This window comes from Mus caroli, chromosome 7, assembly GCF_900094665.2.
Source record: "Mus caroli chromosome 7, CAROLI_EIJ_v1.1, whole genome shotgun sequence".
Classification (NCBI taxonomy): domain Eukaryota; kingdom Metazoa; phylum Chordata; class Mammalia; order Rodentia; family Muridae; genus Mus; species Mus caroli.
In genome coordinates, this window is record NC_034576.1 from 1,519,915 (window position 1) to 1,529,515 (window position 9,601).

Here is a 9,601-nt window from a genome sequence, read left to right on the forward strand (position 1 = left end):
CTCTCCCTCTCTCTCTCCTTCTATTCCCCTCTCTCTTTCCCTTTCCTTCTATCCCTCTCTCTTCCTCTGCCCTCTTCTTTACTTTTTGCTTGGTTTTATTGTAATAAAGTCCGCTGAACGGATGCTGGCCCCGAATTCACTATGTAACTAAGGCCAACATTGACCTCTGCCCTTCTGTCTCTACCTCCTGAGTATATGTTCACACCTAGCCTTCAACTTTCCCTTTTGGGCCTAGGTTAGACCCCCTTCCCAGAACTCCAGCCAAGGATATTTCAGTGCTTACTGGGAGCGTGCACATCGGGTATTTAAAGGGCACCTTGGAAGTGGGCTTAGCTCACATGAAGACTTTGATGACTCATAAAAAAATTAAAGGCAGATATGGTAGCATAAGTTCGTTATCCTTGTCTGCCTGAGATGCTGAGGCAGGAAGATCACAAGCTCAAGACCCACCCAAGTATATAGTGAGTTCAAGGCCAGCCCAGTTAGCTTAGCAAGAAAGACCTTGACTCACAAAGAAAGCCAGACATGTAGCTCAGTGGGAGAGTATTTGCACAGCATGCTTGAGGCTGGGGGTTTAACCCTCAGTACCACACACAAATTAATTGTTACCATAGGAATCAGCAAATTCACGCCTTTGTGTTTACTTCCAAAGATCTAAATACATGTGACCACAAAAATGCATGCACAAAAGTCCACAGTATATCTATACCTATTAGATTAAAAGCAGAAAAGGATGCAGATTTTGGTAAACAGATAAACAGGTAAACAAATGTGGTGCATCCATACAGCAGGCTATTACTCAACCTTGAGGAGGAGTCACACTGATGCTACGCATGCTACAACATAAGTGAATCTTAAGGACATTGTTCTAAGAGGAAGAAGCCAGACATAAAACATTACACAGTATATGATCCCACTTATATGAAAGGGCCACAGTAGTCAATCCCACGCGGAGAGAAATCCTATTTATTACTTATATCTTGTAGCTGGAGGGAAGAACATAAAAGTGATGGGTTCATACAAAGAGGGCTTCATTTTGGAGTGAGGAGAATGTTCTGGAACTAGAGCAGGCAAGATGGCTCAGTGGGTAAGGGTGCTTGCTCTACTGGATTCCCTGGGTTCCAGATGGTCGATGGTGGAAAACTGATTCCCCAAAGTTGTCTTCTCATGTTTGTATGTGAACCATGGCACAGGTGTGCGCACACACACACAAATGTAGCAGAATTTTAGCAGAGCCATGGTATCTGGCGTTAACCCAGAGCAATGGCACCCAGGCTCTGAAGGAACCTTTTGCACACAGTCAATGGTTGTTACTCTAGACTTGTTTCTTTGAAGGAGTCTCAGAGCCTTTGCACAGCCTGGTCCAGAGACATACCGGGCAAACCTGGAAGACTCTTATGGCTGAGAAAAGCTCAGGTAATGATCCCAACAGCACCTAGATGAGTAAGAGGTTTTGGCCTGCAGAAACTGACTTGCTAAAGGTGCCCTTTGTGTAACAAGAAAGGGGTTCTGCCAAGTGGTTCAGACTTTGGACCTTAAGAGGCTGATCCCCTGCAGCTAAGAAGCCTAAATTCATCCTGCCCCATCTCTCTTTCTTTAATCAGTCAGCCTGAGTAACATACACATCAACACACACACACACATGGATTTAAACTAGAAGAGTGTTCTGGACCTAGATAGAGATCATCACAGAACATAGGGAAGATGCCAGACATTAACACTGCTAAATGTAAATTTTATCTATGTTTTATCAGAATTTTTAAAATTTTACTTTTGAGACATTGTCTCACTCTCTGAAGCCTTGGCTGGCCTGGAACTTATTCTCTAGTCCAGCTTGGCTTGAACTCAGAGATCTGTCTGCCTCTGCATCCTAAGCACTGAGATTAAAGGTGTGGGCCACCAAATCCAACCATGCTTTACAAGTCTTTTTAAAATGGAGGCAGGCACTGTGGCTCCCACTTCATATCCTAGCACTTGGGAGGCAGAGGCAGGAGGGGCAAGAATTTAGAGTCATTCTTAGCTACATAGCAAGTGCAAGCTTAATCCTGGCTACATGAAGCCCTATCTTTAAAACAAAACAAAACATCAAACAAATATGGGCAGATGACATCCACAGCTTCCCTGTTCAGACCATGCCTTAGCTTCTTGCCTCACTTAAGCCAATCTTTGCTCTACCTGGAATGCCTTTGAGTGGCTACCCTTTCTTTCCTTTTCCTCAAGGCCAATGATTTTCAACCTTCCTAATGCTTCGACACTTTAAAAAGTTCCTCATGTTGTGGTGACCCATCCCCCAACAGTAAAATTATTTCTTTTGCTATTTTTTTTTAATAAAGTGATGGTATTTTTTAAAAAACAAATTATTTATTTTATGCATGTGAGTACATGGTAGCTGTCTTCAGACACACAAGAAGAGGGCGTCAGATCCCATTACAGATGGTTGAGAGCTACCATGTTGCTGGGATTTGAACTCAGGACCTCTGGAAGAGCAATCAGTGCTCTTAACCACTGAGCCATCTCTCCAGCCCTCTTTTGCTATTTAAAAAAAAAATGTATGTATATATGTATGTATGCATGTATGTTCATACATGTGTGTGTCTGAAGGCCAGAAGAGGCATCAGAGCTCATATAAATGGCTATGAGCCGCCATGTGGTTGCTGGGAGTTGAACTCAGAAGAGCAGCCAGTGCTCTTCACCTCTGAGCCATCTTTCCGGTCCTTCTTCTTATCTGTAATGTTGTAAAGGTGTCTGTGCTTTGTGGGTGTCTTAGGTGACTGACAAAGGGCTTGAGACCCACAGGTTGAGAACCACTGCTCGCCGGCCGTGGTGGCGCACGCCTTTAATCCCAGCACTCGGGAGGCAGAGGCAGCCAGATTTCTGAGTTCAAGGCCAGCCTGGTCTACAAAGTGAGTCCCAGGACAGCCAGGGCTACACAGAGAAACCCTGTCTCGAAAAACCAAAGGAAAGAGAGAGAGAGAGAGAGAGAGAGAACCACTGCTCTAGACCTTTCTGGGGACATGCCCAAGAACTCTCTCCTTTCCTTCCCTTAGCAATTGCTGCTGCCTTGGTTGGCAGATCTCAGCTTAGCAGTCCTCCACCGCTTCCTTCAGCACCGCTCTCCTATTATCTCGGCAAGCCACAAAGCAGCCCCTGACCTGTTGGGGTTCTGCTCTGCTAGATTTCTTCTGAAGCTCTTGTGTGTTTGTCACAGGATGCACACACGGCCTTGCTGTGCGCCTCTCCATGCTTAGACTAGAACTAGAATGTCCATGGAGGCGGATGATTTGCGCTACATCTTTGCTGCCTCTCCACAGCCCTCAGAGCAGAGTGATGCATGTAAGTGCTCAGGAAGACATCTACATCTTGCAAAAAGGTGAAGCAAGTATGAGAGGTGGATATTCATACCCCCAGCCCTCAGGTGAGAACAAAGCTCTAAGGGGGCTTATTGCCCCGCAGTGACCAGACTTGTGCTAGGCTGCAAACCTAGTCTAGATGGCTTTCTCCCACACACAGACAAGGGAGGTGAGATACCTAGAGACCCAGGTTTTCTGAGGGTAGCAGACACAGCTATAGAGATCCCTTCATTCTTTGAGTACTGACAAGTACAATGGGAATCTGGCTGGAAGAATGAAGCCATCTGTGCTGATGGGGCGGAAGGCAGCTGTCTCCCTTGCTCAAAGGCTGTGAGTTGACAGAGGACAACCAGATGCAGCAGCCAGTGCAGACACTGGAGACAAGGGGACCAGGACTCTCTATTTTTTTCACACAGGACTGCTCTGATTCACAACAGCACTGATACTTGACACAGACCACAGAGCAGCTAAACTGCAACCTCAAAGCAAGGACACTCAGTGTCAACCTGGTGATGCGCCTATACACCCTTCGAGAGCATATGTGTGAGTGCGTGTGTGCGCGCACATACATATAATCACTCTACACGGACATATAAACATTTGTACATATTTTAACCATCAGTGTTCAAGGCTCATATGTTAAGGCATACCAGAAACATTACATCTCTATACCAGCTCCCTGCACTGGGCTGGCGGGCAGGCAGGCAGGCAGGCGTCCTCGCTCATCCTAGCTCTGTCATGCAGCCCTATAGGTGCAATCACACTCTGGCCCAGCTGCGCAGAATCTGCAACTGGCATGTGAGAACTCCTGCCCCGCCCCCTCCCCGCCCCATCTCCTACTCCGCCCCAGTCCTACACCGCCCCCGACCTCTAGTTCTCACTCACAAGGCAATGTCCTCCTCCACAGCCTGAGGGGGTGGGTGGGAAAGGAGGCCCAAAACCCAGGTTCTTCCTTCGGTCGCACCTTGCTTGGTTCTCAAATCCAGCTCAGGACTTGAATGACACAAGGTGTTACAGAGAAAAAGAGCCAGCCTCGGAAAAGGAAGCCCCCAACAAGTCCTATCCCATCCCTGCCAGCTGGGGGTGGAGAATGCTGGCTAGGATGTCAGAAGTGGGCTGGGCTGGGTGGATCGGAGTGCCTCCCGAGGGTCCTTGCAGAGAACAGCAGCAGGTGGGGGGAGGCGTGGTGAGGACGCCTGAGAACCGAGAAAGGGACGGAGGAACAGGATCCAGGAAGAGAGGAACGCAGACGAAAAGAGGAAGACAGAGATAGTCAGTCAGGGAAGAGACAGAAACCCGCAGAAGGTGGTACCGGAAGGATGTGATGAAAAGTAGACAGAGGCTGAGACACAGAAAGAGAGTAGGAGACCCAGAGAGAGAAACAGAGGCCCTGGGATTGGGAGGGGAAGTAAAAGAGAGCGAGAGAAGTGAGATCTAGAGATGGGGAAGGCACAACCAATAAAGGACTGGAGTGGGGTCTAAAATGGCCCGAGTGGGGTCTGCAGGTGGCGGCTGCGGAGGTGGTAGTGGGGGCGCAGATCAGGGAAGGGGGTAGCAGGATGTGGAAGGGGTTCCTAGGAATCTCAGGGATTAGGAAGTCAGTTTGAGATGGGAATGCGGAAAGCAGGCAAGATTGGGGACCTGTAGAAGGAGGGAGAGGAGAGGAGCAGGTCCTGGCTACTGTGGCGCCGAGAAAGAGCCCCCAAATCCCTGCCTGCTAAGGATAGCGTGGATACCACATGCAGCGCTACTTTGTCTGGGCTGTCTGGGGTCCCTGCCTACAGACTCCGTCCATTCTCTTCTCAGGCCCCCTGCCTACGTCCAGCCGGCTGTCTTCTCTCTTTCTAACCTGGCTCTGCCGTCGGGTTTCTGTTCCTCTGCATCTCTGCGTCTGTCTAGGGCTCTGTCCGGATCTCTGTCTGGGCCCTCCATCCCCAACCTCCCCCGCCTGGATCTGTAGCCTCCTTGTAATTTCCACACCCAATTCCTCTGTCAGGGGCTCTCTCAATCTCTGCTTGTCTTGTCCCGGGATTCTGTCCCTTCTAAGTGTCTCATTCTCATCACTGCACTGTTCCCCGCCCTTTGAGCCCCTCACTCTTGAGCAGAGTGGGTGGGGGGCGCTGCGGAGGGAGCTGTGTGTTCCCAGCGCAAAATAGACTCCCGTTGCCATGGCGACGCGAGCGCGGCCTCGAGACGCAGGCTTCGGGCTGGGTGTGCGGAGGGGACACCTGGAACCGGAACGCGGGGGCCGGGGCTCCGACGCCCGTGTCCCAAGGGGCTCCGGAGGATGGATGGAACTCCTAGGTCCCCGGGGAGGGTGTACTGGGCTAGGTAACTTGTGGGAGGGGGCTGGGCTGCTAAGATCTGCGGCGGCGGTGGGTGAGTTTGATTGTCAATGGGGTTGGACTGGTCCTTGCATCTCTGGTGGACACGGGATGCCTTCAAAGGCCCCCAGGCTGGGGATGGAGTCTGCGAATCTCGGGTGAGGGTTTGACGCGGTGGAGGCGGAGGGGCGTCTGTAGAGTTTGAACACTCTGATCTCCAAGGGGCTGCAGAATTCTGCGTCTTGGGCGAGTAAGGACCACGGAGCAGCAACTGTCCATCCCATCCATTCACATACTTGTCCATTCCTCCCCATCCCTCTTTTTCCCCGTGCCTCAGTTTACCCCTCCTCACCAGGTACGGATGCGCTCACCTCACTTTCCGGATGCGGGACCTTCAGGGAATCGGGGGTGGCAGCGTGGGGGCCAGCCAGGGTAGGCAGAGCGAGCGCGTGTCTGCCAGCCAGCGGGGCTGGGCGCGCGCGCGCTGATGGGGGTGGGGGCGGCAGGCTGCGTGGTGGGGACCCTGGCCGGCAGCTCTTTCTTTTGCAGATGCGCACCGGCCCCAGTGCAGATGTGGCCGCTGCCAGCCCTCGCCTGTGTCTCGCGCCGGCTTGGAGCTTGGAGAGGCGCCTCCCCCACCCCACCTGGAGGAGACCCCACTTTCTTCCTCCCACAGACCCCTGTAGCCCCCGTGATGCCCCCTAAACCCAATAATGGTTCGGTCCTCAGTCACATAAATGTTTATTCTCCGAGACAGGGTCCCAGTTGTGACATTTGTTCCCCCTCCTTTTCCCGCTTCGTGAAGTGGCCCGGGGCCCAGCCCCACCTCCACCTTTCTCTAAACCAATTCCCACCCAGCATCAAGGAATTTCATTTGCATTTCCGGAACCAGCTGCCCAATCGGAAGACAGAACCACGCCTCCTCTCCCACGGGGGCGGTTCTCCAGGCGGACTGCACCACTCTTGGGATCCACAGATGAAGGAAAAGTCATCCATCAACGTCTGGGTGACAAGGAGGGTGGGTGCTTCCTTCAAGTCAGGTCCTGGAGTTGGGCAACAGGGAGTTTTTCTTGCCTTGGAAGAAGCCTAACAGTCCGATGTCTGCGACTGGCTCCTTGAGGATCTTCTGAATCTGCAGGCAAAGGAGATGAAGAAGTGAAGAAGCCCTATCTCCGTAATACAGAATCTGAGGAGAACCTCTTCATCTTGATCTTCCTTATTATTCGGACTGCATCGCTTCTCCAGTCAACTACTTCTTTTTCCTGTTTTCCAGGTGACCTCTCCCTCACACTTGCCTGGTTGAGCTGATCCCCGCCATCTTGGTATGCTCTTGCCTTGGGACCACTAAGAGCAGATGGTTTGGGTTCTCTTGTCTACCTTCATGTCCATCTTCTTCACTAGTCTCATCTTTCCTGGGCCATTCCTTTAGCTCTCAGCTCTCCCATACACAGACCCAATGAACTCACGAACTCTCAACGAATTTACACAACTCTCTCTTGGTGGAACAAGAATAATCAACCACGTTACTGGCAATCAAACAGTCCAGCCAAGTTTATCTCCAGAAAATTATACCAAAAAATGCAAATCCTGCACCTCCACTTCTCTTCCCCGGTTAAACCCCACCGCTGTTTATAGGATTTGTTGGTTTCCCTTCTTTGTCCCAGGCCACATAATACCATCTTTTGACTATTCACCAATTTGATGGTGGCCAGCTCCTGTACTCGTTCTTTCTCAATGAAGCATAGTTGAGGTTTATTAAGGATATTTTAATATAGAGGTTAGGAACAAAGAGAGGTGCTTTTTCTCTTGCTTGTGGCCCCAGTAGTCTCTGGAATTTCCTGGTAAGAAGATAAACACCAAACCATGGATGTAGACTTCTCTAAAAGGGAGCTGACTCCTAACCTGTGTGCGCAGGGTCTGTGGTGGAGGAGAGCACTCTCCCCACATGAGTTTTATTTCTTTGTTGATGTTGATTTGGTTGGGATAGAACCCAGGGCCTTGCTAAAGCTAGACAAGTACTCTGCAGTAGTTGTCTGCAGACTGCCGTGTGTGTGTGTGTGTGTGTGTGTGTGTGTACATGCTTATGTGGGTATGTAGATGTATGTGAGAGAGAAAGAGACAATGGCTGGGTTATTGTGAAACGACAAATCTTTCCTAAGATATGGCCCAGGCTCCCTCCTCCCTCTCCTCCCCAACCTGACAGTATTGGTCACACTCAGCTACAATTATTGGACTGAGGGAAACACAGCCCTAGCTTCCTGGAAGCAGTATTCTCCTAGCAGCCTTAAGATGAAGATGTAGAACTCTCAGTTCCTCCTGCACCATGCCTGCCTGGATGCTGCCATGCTCCTGCCTTGACGATAATGGACTGAACCTCTGAACCTGTAAGCCAGCCTCATTTAAATGTTGTTCTTTCTAAGAGTTGCCTTGGTCATGGTGTCTGTTCACAGCAGTAAAACCCTGACTAAGACAGTACTCATCCTCAACTCCTTTCCTAAGCTCCTCCCAGATAAACCCACCTCCCCATCCCCGTTAATGGTAGCTGTGTTTTTTACTTTTAATAACCAACTGATTCCAATATGTGCTGCTCATATACTTTGGAGTGTGAGACCACACCCTTAAAGACAGCTGTCTCCAGAAGCTGTCAACTGTCCATAGGGTTGGCTTTGTATCTCCATGCTGTGATGCAAACTCCAGGAAGGCTGGACACTATCCCTGTCCTGAGTGTGCCACGTGGGCTGGCAGGACAGACACCAATAGAACTGTATGAAGGGAAGGGAAGGTGACCTGAATGTTCAGCTCTGGGGTTTCCCCATCATTTTGAGGGTTCATGGACTCAGCATAGGGGCCTTGGACCTTTGATGGTTTGTATAGGCTTGGCCCAGGGAGTGGCACCATTAGGAGATGTGGCCTCGTTGGAGTAGGTGTGTCACTGTGGGTGTGGGCTTTAAGACCCTCATCCTAGCTGCCTGGAAGCCAATCTTCTAGGTGTCTTTGGAACAAGAGGTAGAACTCTCAGCTCCTCCAGCCCCACGTCTGCCTGGACTCTGTAATATTCCCACCTTGATGACAATGGGCTGAACCTCTGAACCTGTAAGCCAGTCCCAATGAAATGTTCTTATAAGAGTTGCCTTGGTCATGGTGTCTGTTCACAGCAGCAAAACCCTAACTAAGACAGAAGTTGGTACTGGGAGTGGGGTATTGCTGTGATAGGCCTGACCATGCTTTTATTTGAAAGAATGTGAATTTTGGGACTTTGGATTTGAAGGCAGTGGAATGTTTTAAGTGCAACTTAGTGGGCCATCCTAGTAGGAATATGGAAGACTTTGTTGCAGAGGGTGATTTGAACTGTGGAAGCCTGGCTCTAGAGGTCTGAGAAGAGAAGAATTTTAGTATGTGGCCGAGAGACTGTTCTTATGATATTTTGGTGAAGAATGTGGCTACTTTTTGCCCTTCTCTGAAGAGTCTGCCTGAGGCTAAGGTAAAGAGATTTATATTAATTGCATTGACAAAGGAAGTCTCAAAAAAGCCCAGCAGAGACTTTGTCCTCTGGTTAAGTCTCATGAAGAACATTTTGAACAAGCGTAGCAAGCTTAGAAAGGAAAAATATGGAGGCTGAGTCGGGAGGATTATCAGGAGTTAGAGGTCAGTTTGGGCTATGGATCAAGATCCTGGTTAAAAATAATAAAAGCCAGGCTGTGGTGGCACATACCTTTAATCCCAGTACTCTGAGTTTGAGGCCAGCCTAGTCTACAGAGTGAGTTCCAGGATGGCCAGGGTTACACAGAGAAACCTTGTTTCAAAATACAGAACAAACTAACCTACCAAAACAGAACGGAACAAAACAAAACAAAACAAAAAAGTAGTAAAGAAAGAAGAAGAAGAAGAAGAAGAAGAAGAAGAAGAAGAAGAAGAAGAAGAAGAAGA

The 9,601-nt window shown here is 49.6% G+C and overlaps 2 protein-coding genes across 3 annotated transcripts in view; both read right to left on the reverse strand.

Moving 5' to 3' along the window:
* Shisa7 (shisa family member 7) overlaps window positions 1-6,305 on the reverse strand; it is a 19,696-nt gene extending 13,391 nt beyond the window's left edge. For both annotated transcript variants that reach the window (XM_021168225.2, XM_021168224.2), the window contains exon 1: window positions 6,046-6,305. The gene's annotated coding sequence lies outside the window, so the exon portion shown is untranslated. The remainder of the gene's footprint in view (window positions 1-6,045) is intronic.
* A 93-nt stretch (window positions 6,306-6,398) lies between these two features.
* LOC110298780 (isochorismatase domain-containing protein 2B) overlaps window positions 6,399-9,601 on the reverse strand; it is a 21,121-nt gene continuing 17,918 nt past the window's right edge. The window contains exon 6 of the mRNA XM_021168226.2: window positions 6,399-6,806. Within this exon, the coding sequence (XP_021023885.1) occupies window positions 6,711-6,806 (96 nt within the window). The 3' untranslated portion in view covers window positions 6,399-6,710. The remainder of the gene's footprint in view (window positions 6,807-9,601) is intronic.